The sequence below is a fragment of the Gopherus evgoodei genome, chromosome 2 (assembly GCF_007399415.2).
Source record: "Gopherus evgoodei ecotype Sinaloan lineage chromosome 2, rGopEvg1_v1.p, whole genome shotgun sequence".
NCBI classification, from domain to species: domain Eukaryota; kingdom Metazoa; phylum Chordata; order Testudines; family Testudinidae; genus Gopherus; species Gopherus evgoodei.
Window position 1 is genome coordinate 226911275 of NC_044323.1, and position 19133 is coordinate 226930407.

The 19133-nt window shown below is 41.6% G+C and overlaps 1 protein-coding gene across 7 annotated transcripts in view; it reads left to right on the top strand.

The window, feature by feature from the left end:
* Nucleotides 1–19133, top strand: part of LOC115646790 (lipoxygenase homology domain-containing protein 1) — a 313208-nt gene that overhangs the window by 58570 nt on the left and 235505 nt on the right. For all 7 annotated transcript variants that reach the window (XM_030553098.1, XM_030553099.1, XM_030553095.1 and 4 more), the window contains exons 4-12: nt 5590–5753; nt 7418–7504; nt 10146–10278; nt 12696–12847; nt 13502–13580; nt 16942–17017; nt 18585–18661; nt 18765–18796; nt 18949–19078. In XM_030553098.1, the coding sequence (XP_030408958.1) occupies nt 5590–5753; nt 7418–7504; nt 10146–10278; nt 12696–12847; nt 13502–13580; nt 16942–17017; nt 18585–18661; nt 18765–18796; nt 18949–19078 (930 nt within the window). The remainder of the gene's footprint in view (nt 1–5589; nt 5754–7417; nt 7505–10145; nt 10279–12695; nt 12848–13501; nt 13581–16941; nt 17018–18584; nt 18662–18764; nt 18797–18948; nt 19079–19133) is intronic.

The following is a 19133-nucleotide window of genomic DNA, read 5'->3' on the forward strand; positions in this document are numbered from 1 at the left end:
GTAAGTTGCTGACCTGATGCATCTGGCTGACAGGCCAGAGGTAGGTGCTTCCCTCTGCTCGAGATTCTCAGACGTGAACCTTCTCCTGGATTTAGGTCACCCCTAGTTAGTTAGGTTTAAACCATCTCTCTTTTTCTCTGTCTCCTAGTCATCCAAGACACCTCTTTCAAGCTCATCTTGTTTTTCCCTGTGCCACCCCGCCTATTAGTGGCCTACATCCAGCCCTCCTGCTATGGGCTCTGACAGGTATTGGGTCTTAGGTGTGCTTAGAAGAAGGAGTACCCTGTCTGATTTAAAAATTTTGCTCTGGAACCTCAAGGGCTTTGGCCTGACCTTTGCTGCTGCCATCTCCAAGGTACTTAGGCTGCTTTGAAATTGCTGACCAGTGGAAACTTGGGTGCCTGGGGTCTTCAGCACCTAGGGACTCGGGTGGTACCTGAGCTGCAACTTTTAAAATATCAGTGGCACTACCATGATGGATTTAGGAGCCTATCTGCCAGTTTAGGCACCTAAATCCCTTTAAAAATCTGACCCATCTTTTTCACAACATAACAGAGTAAGTCCCATCCACACAGACTAAAAACAGATTGTGGTATTTTAGTATAAGATGGTAAGGGTGTGACAGAATAAAATATATATTATTTACTGATTACTTCACACTTTAAAAATACAACTCTGTGCCCAACATAGCTGCTAGTGTCTCAGCCTGCCAGTTGTCATTTTGCATGATACCACCATTACATGATATAATTCTGAGTGACAGCCATGGCACATATTCTTAAAGAATTGAATGGATTGTGGGTGTGATAAATACACAGACTCATACTACAATCAGAACACTGTCAGTGAGAGAAGCAGTGAACCAAAATGGCTAGGGGAGTTGGCACTTAACTAGTCTCTGGAGTTCTATGAGAAATAAGTTTTACTGATGCTTTTAATCTTCCATTTCTATCCATGCTCAGTGCAAACGCCAGGAACTATGTGTGTACTGTAGTTAAATATAGGCTAGGCCAGGGGTCGGCAACCTTTCAGCAGTGGTGTGCCGAGTCTTCATTTATTCACTCTAATTTAAGATTTTACATGCCAGTAATACATTTTAACATTTTTAGAAGGTCTCTTTCTGCAAGTCTATAATATATAACTAAACAATTGTTGTATGTAAAGTAAATAAGGTTTTAAAATGTTTAAGAAGCTTCATTTAAAATTTAATTAAAACACAGAGCCCCCCGGACCGGTGGCCAGAACACAGGCAGTGTGAGTGCCACTGAAAATCAGCTCACGTGCCGCCTTTGGCACCCGTGCCAGAGGTTGCCTACCCCTGAGTTAGGCTATTATTCTGTGCCTATGTCTATTTATTTGTGTCCAATCAAGAAAATAACCAGTGCTGGAATCTAAATCCTCCTCATCACTTGGAAGCCATGACAGAATTACTGTACCTCTTTTTTTTATGGATGGTTAAATAGAGGCACAAAATGAACACATTACATCACCTAAATCAGTAACTAGAGATGGGAGTAGAATCTAGGAGCCCCTATTCCACCTAGTCCTTTACTCTAACCATTTTACCACATAGCTGCAGAAAATATATACACCTCTACCCTGATATAACATGGTCCTCAGTTATCAGTGTTATCAGTGAAACTGCGTTATATTGGGCTAGAGGCAGCAGGGCTCCAGCAGTGATTTAAAGACCCCGGGACTCCCCACAGCAGCCAGAGCGCTGAGCCCTTTAAAGTGCCGACAGAGCCCCGCTGCTGGAGCCCTGAGGTAGCGGCAGCAGGGCTCTGATGGTAATTTAAAGGGCCCGGGGCTCCCCGCAGAGGCCAGAGCTCTGAGCCTTTTAAATCACCGCTGGCTGAAGCCCTGCCCCCGCTACCTTGGGGCTTCGGCAGTGGGGCTCGGGCGGCAATTTAAACGGCCTGGGGCTCCCTGCAGCAGCCAGAGCCCCGGGCCCTTTAAAGAGCCACCCGAGTCCTGCTGCTGGAGCCCCAGGGTTATAGTGTTGTATGCAAAGCCATGTTATATTGGGTCACATTCTATCTATCTAGCTATCTATCTCAGTATGACCATGTCATTTTGTGTGAGAAATTCACTCCTGTTGTGGATTGTAACTGGGGATCTTCCTACACACTTTCATCTGAAGTAAAGCCAATTATGAACATTGATATCGTCTCAGGTCTCTTGCCACTAGCCAGTGAGACCCTTTCATACTTCTGCCCCAAATGTAACAAAATATTTAACCCCAGGACCACAAACCAAAGCTGTTCCAGTGCGGATCATATATTCAGTAAACAACAGGTGATGTAGCAATTGTGTATATTCTGCACTGGATTTGTCACAAAGGAGTTAGCAAACACACCCCTTCCCTCAGCCTCCGCTCCCTCCCAAACAGATTATCTCATAATTTTTTTCAGAGTGGAGTCTGTTTATTTGTAAGCATATAGTTTACATTACACTCTTATGCATACCAGGGGCCAGATGGCTGGCCCTTACATGGGTGCCCAAGGTGAGCGGGGAGAGTGCAAGTAGCTTCTAACTCAAATGTCACCCACCATGCAGGGGCCTGCTGTAATTGTGATACCTGCAGTATCTCTCAACCAAGAGGTAGAAGAGTAAACTAATCTCACATGTGCCCAAAGCATTTAAAAATCAGAAGTCAGCCCCCCCAAAAATCATAAGACTTTTAAAAAATATGGTTTTTGGCATGTCTTCTGATTTTTGAACTCCCCCGGACCATCTGCAATGCATGTGTGACACACACGCTATGTCTGTACAGTGAGTTGGGGGTGTGACTTTTCAGCTCAAGGAGACACTAAGATTGAGCAAGTTTGCTAAACATTCAGTGTGGGTGTGTAGCCGCTCCAAGTACATGTCTAATGCCTTGGACAGGGCTGTACGTGTTGGCTAGTCACTCACGCTGCCACAGCTATACTCTATTTTTAGTGTGTTAGCTCAGTCAGAATTAGCATGTGTATGTCTCCTTAAACTGAGACTTACAGCCCCATGTCAAAGTGTAGACATAACCACAGTAAGGGAGAGTCCCTGCCATGAAGAGCTTGCAAGCTAAGGCAAAGCATGGTGAAGTTTGGGAAGTGGGAGCCGAAATAGGGACTCACCAAAATCAGATACAAAAGGCTACCAGACTTCCATTAGACAAGGACACTTTTAACCCCTGCTGATCTGGGCAGAATTCAAACAGGTGACCTACAGGTGAAATGCTCTGTAGCTCATTACCAATGTACTGAAGCATCCAGTCCCCCATAAGTGCTAATATTACACCTGTGAGAATGCAACTTGCTTTCTGAAAAGATAAGTTTACGAAATCAAGATCTGATTTATTAACCTAGGCTGGGTCTCCCACTCTTTGGACACAGAGGCACAATCTCCAACACATTGCTCCTGACCTCCAACACATATTCACTTTGCCACACCCACATCTTACAGGGGAGCACCCATTAATCAAGTACAAATAATTTTAAAAGCAACAGTCCAACTATTAACACAAGATCCAAATTCACCCTTAAATACATTTTGCAATATAAAGTCATCTCAACAATTACTCCAGCATCCTTGCATTAATTTGCATATTTTTCTACCCCCATCTGGCTCATCAACAGGGTTTGACTCCAGAACTTTCCACATCACAAACTTTTTCTTCTTCAGGTATAGGAGCAACTGGTGTGGGATAAACATGCTGTTATCCTCTATGTGCAGCAGCCCATATAGGGAGCCACAACACACACATTGCCAATGAGTTATACTAGTATTTATGAGACAGCAGTGACAGACTGGGTATCAGGAGTCTTGGTTTCTATTTGTGATTCAGGGAGCTGATTGTGGTGTAGGGGTTACAGACAATATAGCTAAATGTAACAATGTCCCTTGTTCGATCCTGTAGGGAGTGAAGCCAAGACCTCTTGATGTAAAAAAATGAGCCTTTATCTCTTCAGCTATAGAACCAGTTCTCTTATCCCAGAAATATTAGAAGAGTTGTACATTTCTCTATGTGCTCTACCTGCTAGAGAGGGATGTGGAGCCACACTGTGCTGGTGTCAATTGCACAAGCCCCTAATTTGACTTGTTTCTTCTGAAAGACTGTGTAGCCCAGTAGTTGAGATTGGGCTCAGTTATACTAGACCCATGGGTTCCAGTTCCAGCTCTGCTTTGTGCAAGCTCTCAGTTATCTTATCTGTGAAGGTGATGAATAATAATTACCTCCAAGGTATGAAACCTTGGCTCAAAATAAGAGCTGGGAGGGGCACAGAAATATCAACAGCAGTTCATTTCCAGTCAGCAGAAAAGCTGGGTCTTGCACACATGGCCTTGCTGTTTAGTGTGGCTTCTATGATGCTATAGGGCACCATGGGGGTATTGCTCACTGTTTCTAAAAATCACATGAAGGCTGCAACCTTTTGCGTCATCACAAGCTGTCTTGCAGTAGGGGCCAAATCATATTATCTGCAGCAAATTCATGAGGGTAGGCCACACTGTGGTCTGGCTTAACTATAGCAGAGTCATAATGTCCCTGAAGTGTCCCTAACTTCTGTTTGCCAGATGCTGGGAATGGGTGACATGGAATGGAGCATTTGAGGATTACCCGTTCCGTTCATTCCCTCTGAAGCACCTGTCTCTGGCCACTGTTGGAAGACAGGATACTGGGCTAGATGGATCCAGTATGGCTGTTCCTATGTTCATAGTGGACAGTTGCTGGCATCTATGCGCTACTGATGTTTTCACCTAAATTTCTTAATAGTTAACCGATTAATCATTTGGACTGCCACTGTGAGTACTTCTACACTGCCTATGGACCTGTGGTTGCAGCGGGGACTGGCATGCCCACACTAACTTAACCTAGCTAGCGTGGCTAAAAATATCAGTGAAGAAGTGATGGAAAAGGTTCCACAGGGGCTGTATAAGCTTCCTAGGGCTCCTGGGCACATACTAATGTTACTAGCTCACACAGAAGCCTGTGTAACTGTGTCTTCACTGCTATTATTGTTCCAACCAGCTAGATTAAAGCTAGCACAGGTATGTTTACACAAGCTGCAGTTGCGCTTCCGATTGCAATGTAGCCATACTCTGAGAAGGCTGTGCTGCTTACTGAAACAAAAACATACCAAGCACCTGGTTGCTGACTTAGTTATTAAAATATGTGGTTTTGATTGAAAAGAACTTTTATAAGAAGACTAAACCAATAAAGATATAGTTGGAACTATGGAATTAAGTTGTGTGAAAAAACAAGATGCTCTCCATGTGTATGAAAGGGCACAGAAAAGAACTATGTGATGCTATATCATATATCATATTATTTGAGAATGTGCGTTCATGAATTAGGCTGTATCATGTTACATATGCACAAAGGAGCACAGCAAAGGATCTGCATGCAACCTGACATTTTCTGTTTTTTTGAGTGCTTAACCATGCAAACTAAATAATCACATAATGGATGCTTTATTATAGCATATATATACAGATGTGTATATTTATATTTGTCTGCATTATGTAGCTTAGAATTTTGATTACTGAAACAAATTTTGCCAGGGTGTCATGGGTTCAGGTAATTGTGCATGCGCTTTTATGTTTTCATAGCTGGCAAATGGAAGGTGTCTGTCCTCACCAGTGATATGCCATCCGCAGGAACCAGCTCACAGGTTTATATTACATTGTATGGAGATTACAGTAATTCAGGGCCTATCTTTCTGTATGGAAAAGAGGGGGAACTGTTTCAGAGAGGCAATGAAGACATCTTCACTGTAAGTAATAAACATTCAGTATATTTTCTTTATTGTCCATAGTGGCCTACCAGATTACATAAAATGTGTAAAGCTATGTGATAAAAGGGACAGTCAGTTTTTGTATAGTAGACCAGGAAACAAGTAATACTACTATTAAATACAGAGCTAAACCTAATTGTTTTTCTTAAATGCCAGTTAAGCTCAGTGTATTCATTAAGAAATATCAACTACTGTATATAGAACTAACTAACTAACTGCAAAGGATAGAGAAGCCAAACATTTGGATTCATTTTTAAGATCTTAAAGCTGAAATGAAGTAGTAGGGCTTAGATGGAAGTTAGGTGCCTAAACACCTTTGAGGATCGGGACCTTAGTTTCTCTCTGCCTCAGTTCCCTATCTGTAAAATGGGAATACTGATATTTCTCTATCTTTCAGGGGTGATTAAAGACTGTGAGATGCTCAAATAGTACAGTAATGGGGGACCCATAGAAGTATCTATGATGGATATTTTAACATAAAACCATCTGCACAAAAACATAATAGACATGAAAAAAGAACAGGAGTACTTGTGGCACCTTAGCGACTAACACATTTATTTCAGCATAAGCTTTTCGAAAACTTATGCTCAAATAAATTTGTTAGTCTCTAAGGTGCCACAAGTACACCTGTTCCTTTTGCGGATACAGACTAACACGGCTGCTACTCTGAAACCTGTCATAATAGACATGAACTCTGAGTGTGTCTAGGGGATCTGGAGGAAAAAGAAAATGGCAATAGTACAATAGCAGCCAAATTATTAACACAAAAGCAAATTTCATTCACTAGCAATGGCTCCAGAGACAGTTTTATTGTGTTGATGAGCTTCAGAAGCACTGGAAGATGCCTCCAACGATGCTCCAGGGAGCAGGTGGATTAGGGTTGCCTTACAACAAAAGCAAACACAGTTCCTCTTCCCTGTCTTTGTCCCCTCTGCCACCATTTCTCTCCTGCATCTGAGTTTCGTCGTGTGAACCACCTTTTTATCACCCTCTGGCCTAGTCTTGCCTTGGGCTTTCTCTGTTTGACTGTCATGCAAGCAGAGGGGAAGAGAAGGGAAGTCATGCATTTATCCTTGTGTATCTCTGTGCAGGAAGTTCTTTATTGTTTATTTCACAAAGTCCAGGGGAGTTAGCATCCAACAGTTTGCTTCATATGCATCTCTGCAGTGTAAGTGAACTCAGAAGATGAGCTGTCCAGACTGCTGTGTTGGGAGAAAAGCAGTTCCAGTGAGTGGACTAAATCATGAGAAAACTCATACCTCAGAGGCTGAGAGATGCCTGTTAGTAAGTTCTCAAAGCCCAAATGATGATCTCTCTATTGATAAGAGCACACCAGTTCACACTTTGCTGCTTGACTGACTTGCATGCAAAGTTGGTGCACTGAGATCACTGAAGTTTAGAGTCGGAAGCATGCATCCAGCACTCCCAAGAACTAATCTTCTTCCAAACACAGTCTTACAAGATAATCAAAGTAGACCATTTTGTATCAAGAGACGCTGTATTTTAAACACAACACAATGCCTGATTGAAACAGTTTTAAAAACAGGAATGTAACATACGAGTGATACCTACTGAACTAATTGTTCTTTGGAATTTTTCTTTTAAGGAGCTAGATGCAATTTATCTCTTTATTTCCTTTATAGATTGACACCGGAGACATAGGAGAGCTCTATAAAATACGCATAGGACACAATAATTCTGGAGAATCCCCCTCTTGGCACTGTGAAGAGGTGAGAACCCTGAGCAAGTGTTTTACCTTCTGAAAAACAATTGTTGTGCCCAAATGAGCAAAATGAAATAAAAAAGTATTTCAGTCAGACACTGATGTTTGTTGCATCACTGAGAAACCTATTTATTGTAGATTGTTCTTGTGAGGAGTTTATAGCAGCGCAAGAGCCATATTGCTAAGGTTTCCTTTTCAGTTTCTAAGGAGAAAGGATGTCCAGTGAATATTTATGATCCTTCTAAATTACAAGTTATAGACTGAGCATTTCCATGGTTTATACCAGGTATAGTCTGTAGCATAGGTAGTATGCTAGTTCTCTTTCCAACCCTTACTGAGACAAGGTGTGGTCAGTGTGCCCCAGGAAATAGGACAGAGGTCTGGGTGTAAGGAGACCTGCTTTCTATTCCTAGCTTTGCCAATCACCAACTGTGTGACCTCGAGCAAGTCATTTCAACTCTTTGTGCCTCAGTTTCCTCATCTATAAATTAAAGATAACAATACTTAACCTCCTTTAATACTTTGAGAGCTACAGATGAAAAGAGTTTATCCTTATAATTCATGTTTGAGGGCATATTCAAAGTGGTACCAATGGTTGCAGTTCCATTGAAGTAAACCTAGTTACAATCTTGTGCGCCAGGTCCATGTATGGGCAACATTCTTTGACCACATTTCCCTAGTAACTGCATGCCTGGATGGAGAAGTTGTATAACTACTAGGTTGTCAGGGGGTCCAGATGGTTCCTTAGCTTCTTCCCTAGGAACTATGGGACACTTCTTCTAGCTCAGTAGCTGGCAGAGTCAAAGTGTTTCCCAACTCCTGTTGGCTTTTGGACAATCTGAAGTTTCCTGTCTGCCAGAAGACCCTTTAAGGATTGTGGAAGGCAGGAGCTCATAATGGAGGAGAGCAACCATTCACCCAAACACTAGAAAAGGTTGGTGGGCAGGCCACCAGCCCTTCTTAAACTATATTTGGGGCAGGGGATTACTAGAAGAGGGGAGCAGCTGTCATCCAGGGAATGGTAATTGATATACTTATTTATTTATTATTTACTTATTATTATTTGGGTCACATATAATCTGACCCACTAAATGAATCTGCAGATGTTGGCCCTCCACCAGCCTCTGTGAACAGACCCTGCAAGGTCCGCATTCTGTGTGGTGCATCTATTAAATTGAGAAACTAAAGTCAGGTAAAAAAGGAAAGAAAAGGAGCTTGGGCTCCTTCTTTCCTCCTCGCCTTGCCTCCACGTATGCAAGCTGGTAGATCTTAATTAAAATCAATGGCATTTCAGTGTACACTGTTGATTCTTGGCTCACAAAGTCTGTTCTGTCTACTTACCTGGGTTCATCTGAAATAAAAATGGCTGGATCAAGACCTGAAACCACCACAGCTTTTAGGCAGCAGGCCATCAGCAAAGGCTCAATCATTCCATCTGCTGTGCAGCTTTGGCAGGAGGGGCTAAAGGAGCCGAATATCTTCTACAAAGATCCCCACATTTTGTGCAGTAGAGTTAACACAGTATGATCCTTCACTGCTGCAGAATCTGGGGAGAGGGGAACAGCGCAGTAGTCTGGGGAGACAAACTGGTCAGCACTATCTCCTGGGAAATCCATGCATTCTCCTGCAGATATGAAATCAAGAGATCACGTTGTATTACTTCTGTGCTACAAATGTTCAGTAATGAGCTACGCTGCTGGGCAGCCCCACAGAAGTGCTAGCCCTCCACGCATAAACCCCAACATCTGTGGCTTTCCTTATGGATCTCCCAGCGTTAAGATGGTTTGAGGTCTATTCATGACTACAAACACCTCTCTCAAGCATGGTGCTACCTCGCTCATGTGCAGTAAGTGTTCCCCTCCCACCTGTTTTTCCACAGGAGATAACAATAGGCTTTGGGTTTGCCAGTTTTCTTCAAGCAAGATTAGAGAGTTTGGTTCACCAGCATTTGTGGTGAACCTCTTGCAGTTACTTCCTTTTAAACATAGTATTCCAGCCCTGAAAGAGTGGGCATCAGTAAGACTTTCCAATAATTGGGATTCCCTTATATTACAATTAAAGGGACATGTCAGACTAAACCGTGTGAAGCAGCAGTTAGCTCAGCCCAGGAGAGTGGGGAGTGGGCAGAGGTGGCTTTTTGTCACCTTCACACTTCCTTAATCTTAGGTTGGCCGGGGGATGCTGAGCTGCTGGTGCTACTCTAATATACGGTAGCCTTGGCCAGCTGCCTTTGGGAGGATCTGCAGCTCAGAATAGTCAGAGCACAAAACACTGATTGCTTTCCCTCCACTCCTGGCGCCCCTTCCTTATTATAGCTCTATATCAGAGGCTGCATAGGAGGGTAGTATAGGACTGCCTATGACATTCTTGCACCACTTCTGCACTGGGACTATCCCCCAGGGAAGCCTTCATGGCTCCCTTATGGCACCAGAGCTGCAAACGGACCAGAGCAAGAGCCAGGATCTGGCCCTTCATCTTAATTCCAGATGTTGAAATAACATCTGCTAGCACAGACCCCTGCATCTATGTGGAGCCCCACTGATGCTAGTAGGACTTGGCAGAGGCTGAGAGATCTGCCCCAGCAGAATCAACTTCAGGATTGGAGTCTAAGTGGCTTAAACAAATGATAATTGTCATTGCTATTATAGGTGCAATTGCAGAACCTTTACACAGGAGAACAGTTTTCTCTCCCTGCCCACCGATGGCTGGCTCAGGACCAGGATGATGGTGAAATCTGTCGGGAGCTTCCTCTTTTGCGACGGGGCCAGCCTGTTCTTCCAGGTAGGTGAAATAATGTATCAGGCAATTCAAGTCACAGACTGCCACCCGTAGAATTCAATTGATTGTTTTTTATCCATTACCTATTACTGTTTGACAGCTGCAATGCTTTTCTCTGGTCTTTTTCCTTGTGAAGGCTGGGCATGCACAGCTCCTAAGCTGGAGATGTAACAGGGAGGTGACCTGCAATGTCTTTGATCAAATATCTTGAATTTCAAAAGTCCTTTAGACTTAGGGTTGTCTCATTGAGGTTTTACAGATAAGGGAAGCCCTGTTTACTTTCCACCTGGAAACTCAAACAATGGTGAATAAACCTCACAAGGTTTTTTTGTTTATTTTTTTACTTATAAAAAAGATCAGGAAACAAAAAAACATATGTAACTATCATGATGCCATCACGTACAAACCACAAACACTACCAGGAATATCATGGGAATTGCATTTTTGTAAATATGTCATGTGTTTGACTAATATAACTGCTATTTTCTTTCCTTTTCTGTTACCTGTGAATGCTGCATAGACCACACTCATACAGAGCTGTTTTCATGGGTGTGTGGAGCAAAGCTAAAGAATACTTTAAAATGTTCATAAATTTAAGTGGACCTGCTGCTGACTCCAGATGTAGACTGGGGAAGTGGGAGATGGGTGACATGGAAGACCAGGAGTTCCAAAGGTGGCATGTTGAGGGGCAATTATTGTCCTAATTTAAAATGCTATCAACCATAGGCTGCCGACTGCCCAAAGTCCATAGATAAAGTTCTTGATCTAAAAATAAAACAAAGAAGGGAAGATGGCAGTACCTAGAGGACAGAGTTAAAGTTGTTTTGGATGTCTGAACAATGTAATTCTATACTTCCAGCTGTTTTCTTTTCTTTTATATTTAATCTTAATTTTGAGTTATCTGTTTTTTTAACATCTCTGCCTTTTTTCTTCAGATTTACAGCTGCATAAATGTAACCCATAAGTTACTATTCCCATTCTTAACTACAGTTTAATAGTATTTTGCCTGGGAATTTTATTTTATGTCATATTACATATTTTGTGCTAAACACTCAAAGGTGTTACAGTTTTCATTCCCTTCCCTTCCAAATTTACAAAGTGATTAAAGAAGATTCCCCATCAAATGCAATAAAGGAATAATCTACTATTATTATTGCCTGAAGCACTGAAATATTAACGCAGAGAAGCATTCTTTGATGCCGTAAGATGGAGACAATGGTGCTAGAATTTATTTTTTAACCAGTGCTTTTAAAGGGTTCATAGATTCATAGATTCTAGAACTGGAAGGGACCTTGAGAGGTCATCAAGTCCAGTCCCCTGCCCTCATGGCAGGACCAAATACTGTCTAGACCATCCCTGATAGACATTTATCTAACCTACTCTTAAATATCTCCAGAGATGGAGATTCTACAACCTCCCAATGCAATTTATTCCAGTGTTTAACCACCCTGACAGTTAGGAACTTTTTCCTAATGTCCAACCTAAACCTCCCTTGCTGCAGTTTAAGCCCATTGCTTCTTGTTCTATCCTTAGAGGCTAAGGTGAACAAGTTTTCTCCCTCCTCCTGATGACACCCTTTTAGATACCTGAAAACTGCTATCATGTCCCCTCTCAGTCTTCTCTTTTCCAAACTAAACAAACCCAATTCTTTCAGCCTTCCTTCATAGGTCATGTTCTCAAGACCTTTAATCATTCTTGTTGCTCTTCTCTGGACCCTCTCCAATTTCTCCACATCTTTCCTGAAATGCGGTGCCCAGAACTGGACACAATACTCCAGTTGAGGCCTAACCAGTGCAGAGTAGAGCGGAAGAATGACTTCTCGTGTCTTGCTCACAACACACCTGTTAATGCATCCCAGAATCACAATTGCTTTTTTTTTGCAACAGCATCACACTGTTGACTCATATTTAGCTTGTGGTCCACCATAACCCCTAGATCCCTTTCTGCCATACTCCTTCCTAGACAATCTCTTCCCATTTTGTATGTGTGAAACTGATTTTTTCTTCCTAAGTGGAGCACTTTGCATTTGTCTTTGTTAAACTTCATCGTGTTGATGGCTGCTGTCTGGAATATTCGTGGTCTGACTGTGGATTTATTTTGTTTACTTTTCTGCTTTATAATGACTGTAAGTGGTGCTGTAGGAGAAAAATATACTGTTGTGCATTTAGAGCTGATTTTCAATTTGCATTCACCTCTAGGAATACCAACCTGCGGTAAACAGCATGCACACAAAATTAAAACAAGTTTGTGTGTCATTTTACTTAACATTAAATGGAATTTTTTATGAAATGAAAAGTACATGATAGCTGATCCTTGATACAGATGTATTTGGATGTATAGTCAGCCTGCTTTACAACTGGTTATTGCTATAACTATAGTAGTGTTTGTAATGTAAAAAACCTGTCGTCTTTTACTGTCAGTGATTGTATATGAGGTGCACATCACAACAGGAGAGCTGTGGAATGCTGGAACAGAAGCTGATGTCTATATTTCCATTCACGGGGAAGAAGGCGACACTGGCTCCAGACAGCTACTTAGGTCGAAGAATCCTAGGAAATTTCTAAAAGGACAAGTGAGTGACAAGAAGCATACTTCCAGATCCATTTGTCTGTCCTTTCTAGATCTCTACCTTGTAAGATATGAGGCTGTTACAGGCCAAAGTGGGACTTACACTAGCAAAGATCACTGCTAGACTGCAAAGTTCATAGAAAACCTGCACAATTAAGCTAAAATTATATTTTAAACATTTGCATTGACATTTGGGGGAAAATTATAATCCATAATAATTATTGTGTAGGTAAAGTGCATACTGTTTTTTAAAATGTCTTAATTATTTAAATAATATATATTGAGAGAAGAAATAACTTCAGTAAAATACATATTTTACTATATTCTGATATTAAATTATGTTACAATTTGTGATTGTTTTGTTAACTAAACTTTGGGCTAGTTTCTGCTATCCTCACTCTAGTAATTGCTTTGATTTGAATAGGACTAACACACATAAGCAAAGTGATAAGGATTAGCTCTTTAGTTATAATTGTTGGTCCTGGAAACCAGCTTTGCTTGTCTGCTTTGATATTATCATACATTTTTTCATAGATCATATCGGGATGCTCATACTTCATAGAAGAGTTTCACAGTTTTATACCATAGGTTTTATGGGTCCCATTGGATGGGGAGTTCTTTTAGAGATTTAATTGCACTTTTCTTGGCTGGTTTGCAGACTGACCTCTTCCTACTTGAAGCTGTGCACCTTGGAAATTTGTACAAGATTGTTATAGGACACAATGGGCTTGGATCAGGTGAGAAATCTCTACATATAGCAACTGAATACTGACCGCAGCTTTCTGTGAAATTACAGTATTTGTAAAATATTCATATGAAATAATGTGACCAAGGTATTTTATAGGGGGTGGCAAAGGGTTCCAAGAATACCAGACGTTAAAATGAAAAAGTTACATTTTGGTACCTTCACAAATTCCAAATAATCATCCTTAAGCTCTATGATAGTCCAAATAATTGTATTAAAAAGTTACTTTTAAATAAAGAGTACTGGACATTATAGTTCTGTCATTTGAAAAATTGAATTTGTTTGTCTTTTCTGCACTTTGAATATTTCATTGTACAGGCTATAATCTGTATGTCTATTGGAGATGGACTATCGCTGTAAATGAAATTTATTAGCATCATTATTATTTAAATTGCAGTAGTGCCTGACAGTCCCAACCAGGGATTTGAGGGCCATTGTGCTAGGTACTGTACACACACAGTTTATGGAAATATGGGCTATGAACCAAATTGCCTATGATCCCAAGACTTGGATTTATTTGACCCTGAATACCAAACACTGTAGCAGATCAATGCTAGATAGTCTGTGCCACAGTGTCTAGTAGAGGTGTCAATTTATTCTGTCTTGATATTTTAGATACAGGCAGTAATACAGTTATCCTCCCTGTCTCCCATCCCTCTACTCAGCCCTCCAATGTGTACAAGGTGTCACTCATTGCTAGATCATCCCACATTAATCCACTTGTGGAGGATATCCCAACCCCTCTCATATGGAAGGAGAGAAGTGGCACTTCTGTCAGTTTCTCTTGTTCATTAGCCTTGCACAGATGCCCCTGGATTGGAACTCAGCAAGTAGAGAGCGTGGTGACCTCCTGAGGGAGGAAGGGGTGGAGCAGGTTAGATGAGATGTCTCTTTCCACAGTACTATTCCCTCTTTGCTCCCAGATTTTCACACGGAAATTCAGGAAAATCATGACTGAGAGCTGTGATATTTTGCTCTGGATCCCTTCTGTGGCCTCTTCTAAGCTGCTGAGAAAGGACCCAGTTAATGGTTACATAATTGTTATTGAACCAGGCTGTTAAATGGAAGGGAGACCACAAGAAGGTAGCCTCCCAGCAATTCCTTTTCCTAAGGATAAATCCCTAAGAACCACAGGGTTAGAAGGGAAAATGGCTCAAGAAAAACCCTATGTGGGGAAAATCCTTGAGTTTTCCACTCCTCCAGACAACCTGCTATAGGTTTTTCAGTGGCAGTCTTTATTATGCAACCTCGTGTCTTGAGACCATACCATTATGATTATTAATTATTATTATTATTATTATTTGTTTTATCTATTTGTATTACACTAATGCCTAGAAACCACAGACTAAATCAGGGCCCCATTGTGTTAAGCCTTGTACAGAAACATCATGAGACATTCCCTGCCGTAGAGAACTTGCAATCTAAGTAGAGTTAAACAAATGTGTGGGAGACAAAGGAAGTGTCTCCAGATCTCCTGAATACAGTCTTGCAGTCTTAATCCACTTTTATTGGAAGACCCACTTCCTCTAAGCAATTGATTTTTTTAATTAATCATTTGGATGGTTGCTCATGCAGGTTTGACTGTATCTTAAAAAAATCTCCATTTTCGCATGAACTCCATTGTCATCAAGTCTTCCTCTGCAGTAGCATCTCTCAGGCAGAGGCCTGCTATCTTCTGACGTTTCTGCACATTATAACATGGGTCTCTGTTATGGAGTTTGGCAATGATGAAACAGCCATGTGCCAAGATCAGTAGTGTCAAACAATCAATTTTCTTCATTCTGCTTTGAGCCAGTCAATATAACCCCTCAGAATTGCTGGCAGTGTGGGCCTCTCAGATTGGTTAATGATTAAACTGTGAGCTTCCTGGACTTCTGAAATATTCCATGGAGTTACACTGACTCTCACAATGCGTACTCATCAAGGGAATATTGCACCATTTTATGCCATGGACTTGCCGGGAATGGATTGTACCTTTGTTGGCAATGATAATTAATATTTTAAGAAATTGGAGGCAGTGTTATTGCCAAATTGTATCCAAAATATGGATATGTTCAGCTTTATTGATAATTTGACCAAAATATTAAAGAATTAAAAAGACTCAGAAAATGTCTTCTCAAATACATAAATTAAATGCTTTAAATGAGAGGGATAAGGGGCCGTGCTAGCCTGCAACAATCCACTTTTAACCCTATGGTACTTCTAGAATATGTGACTATAAATGGAGAGTTTTTGAAGTGAATCTTTCTTTCCTTACAATAGCTTATACTGTGATGAGCAGGTCTGTCCCCGTAAGGGTAGTGATGCCTGGGCTCAGCCTACCTCCGTGGAAGGGCCCTTTAAGATTTTGGGAGGTCTGGTATGCAAGGACCTAGGAGACATTCGTCAAGAGGAAGTGGTCTTGGGTATAAGTAGTGTTTGAAAGGAAATTCAGTTACTGTTTCTTTAAGGATTCAGGACCAAGAGTCTAGTAGAACAGGTGGGGCAAAGGTCCACTTTCTCGCAGACAACTGAGATGCGCTTTAGAAAGGGGAGCAGCTCCTCCTTAATAGCAGGAGAAGGCCTGCCTGCTGAACCCAAGGACTCATTGGGGAAAAGGGGCCAGCTGAAGGAGAAGCTGGCTAAGGACTTACAGGTCTTAAGTTACAACTCCAGCTCCAAGAAGGAGAGCTGGCTGGGGGACTCGTCTCTTGAGGGAGTGACTCTTTGAACTACAACCCAGCTCCAAGAATGAGACTTGGGGTGATGGAGGGAAGAAGCTCCTGAACAGGGGCAAGAAAAACCTGCCAGGACAGTTATATGGATCCAGAGAGCACATGAACTTGAGTGACTAAAATGGTGAGTTACACTTTGTGGAAATAATAAACCAGATCCCTCAGGAAGGGAGTATGTGGTCTGGTAATTGCCTGCAAGAGTCTGAGTGGGAGCTAGGAGCAGTACACATGCAGGCTTATGAGGGTTTGCTCTGAAAGCATTCAACCCTGACAAGGACCCTAACATAAATACAGGAAAATGATGAGTACTACTATATATCAGGGAGTGACTCCTTGCACAGTGCTAATATTATATTCATTTGTGTTTAAAGTTACTGGATCTGATTCTGATCTGACTTAAACTGGTTTGACATTGATATAGCTCTCTGAATTCAGTGAAGTTTGCCTTGATTTAAGCTGGTGTAACTTAAATCAGAATCTGGCCAAATATATGAGTGTGTGTGTGTGTGTGTGTGTGTGTGTGTGTGTGTGTGTGTGTGTGTGTGTGTGTGTGTGTGTGAGCGCGTGTGCGCATGCACACATACACACACACAGTAAATTTTCATTTTAGGATGTATTTTGTTTTTATTTTGTTCATAGGAAATGGATGGTTTCTGGAGAAGATTATAGTCAAGGATCCTGTCACAGACCTGGATTATTCTTTTCCTTGTCACAGGTTGGTGTTGTTTTCAAATGGGTTATATTGTAATAACAACTAGTTGTTCGTGGCTTCTCCAGTCAGGGGTGATTTGTGAAGTGCTTGTCCCCTGAGAATCGAATTGATGATCCAGTTCCTTTTACATACTCTAACAAACAGTCATAAGATGGTAACAATGTCTGGTCACTTCCCACCCGTAATACATTTAACAATTGACTGAGCATTGAAATATTCTGTATAAGGCTTCTGCACCCCACACCTGCTACAACATTCAGCAGCTGCTGGCTGGCACATCCCCTCATCCGACATTTTGGATCTGACATCAGCTGATCCACCTCTCCCTATATCCAAGGCAACACTTTTCAGTTAGGTGGGTTGCTCTCTCTCTAAGGGTAATTCTGCACCATTGACAATATCAATGGGAGCTTTGGCATTTACTTCAGTGGACTCGGGATGAGGCTTTAGGTTCTCGTGATATGGCTATCACTGAGGTGTATCTGAGCGGCTGGTCCTTCCCCGGTCCACCCCAAACCTGTCACTGAGCAGCAGCAGAACTTGAAGCAATCCCAATTTCCCTGCTGCTTCTCTGTTCTGAATCTGCTACCCCCATGCTCGTTTCTAATTTTATTTACTATCAGTTAATTCACAAATAGCTTATAGAAAGTGATATTAATAAAAATCAGTAGAAATATTAGGAATTAGTAAAGTCCAGTCATGTATGAATCCAGCTACAACTTGCCAATGGCAGCTCAATTCTGTGTCCTTCCTTCACTTCTACAAGTGAATAAATAAGTGCGCAAGACAGCTTTGAGTGAATGATGTGCACCCTGAAATTGATTTATGTGTGCGTGTGGGCTTTCTGCCCATCTGATACAGCACCTCCTCTTAGCGTGACCTAATTTTGATTCCGTATTGTAGGTGAGATGAACTGCTACAGAGAGAGCTTGAAATACAATGCTAGCTTCATAAATAATTCAGGGACATAAAAATCCTGTGTGTGGTTGAAGGGCTTGATACACCTCTCACTGACATCACTTTTGCAATGATTCAGCTCCTTTGATTTTAACTGAGTTAGCTCTAATTTATGCAGTGTAACTGAGAAGAGAATAAAGCCTCTTTTACTTTTAATGGCACAGTTTACATCTGTACGGGTTGGGGGTGGGGAGGATTGTGTTACCTGCAAGAAATTTGCGTCATGAGAGATGATTTTAGGAGTCTGTTAAAGCTTGGCTCCCTCAAGTAGCCTTTTGGAGGCAGACAGTGTGGTCAGTGGATCTGCTATTCCTGATCCCTAACATTGGATCGCTAGTTGAGATCCCCAGGTAGTCAGGCTGGCTTAGGCCTCTAGGCCCTGATCAAGAAAAAGCACTTAAGCACACATATAGCTTTAAAAAAGTGAGCAGTCCCACTGAAGTCAATGGAAACTTTCACCTGCTTAAAGTTAAGCACATGCTTAAGTGCTTTGCTGGTTCAGGGCCTCAGTGCACAAAATATTAAAATGTAATATGTAAATATTGTGACAAAAATATTGCTGGGTTTGAGATCAAAACAATATAATCAGAATGGGTTCTGTTTTTCTCCAAAGGTGGCTAGATCAAGGGGAAGAGGATGGTAAAATTGTAAGAGAACTAAATGTCACTGACACTACTACCTTCTCTGCAAGTAAGCATAAAACAATGCAGAAGAGAGTCCCCTGTCACTGTGACTGTGTCAAAGAATGGCCAGAATACTGTGTAAACTGATCACATTCTCTCTCTCTCTTCAGGGCAAGAGCTGGAACTCAAGAGAGTGGAAAACGTAAAAACTTTTTCTCTTTTAAAAAATTGATTTGACAGTATACAAAGTCTGTTCTGGGGAAAATCAGGTCAATAGTTTTTCTGTATGTGACGTTTTCTTCCCATATCTTCTCATAAGGGCTCTTTTCTTCCTTCTTTTAAAAATATAACTAGTGGGCTGCTGAAAGATGGAAGTTTCAGAAAGGCAACACTCTTCAGTTCTACAGCAGGCTCACCCGTGGTTTCATACGCCTCAGTCCAGATGGCACAGTTGATGCACTTGGTGACAAGAAGGACAAATATGGTAAAATATTTGCCAGATGGGGATGTATGGGTGAACAGCATGAGGAAGGAGGGCA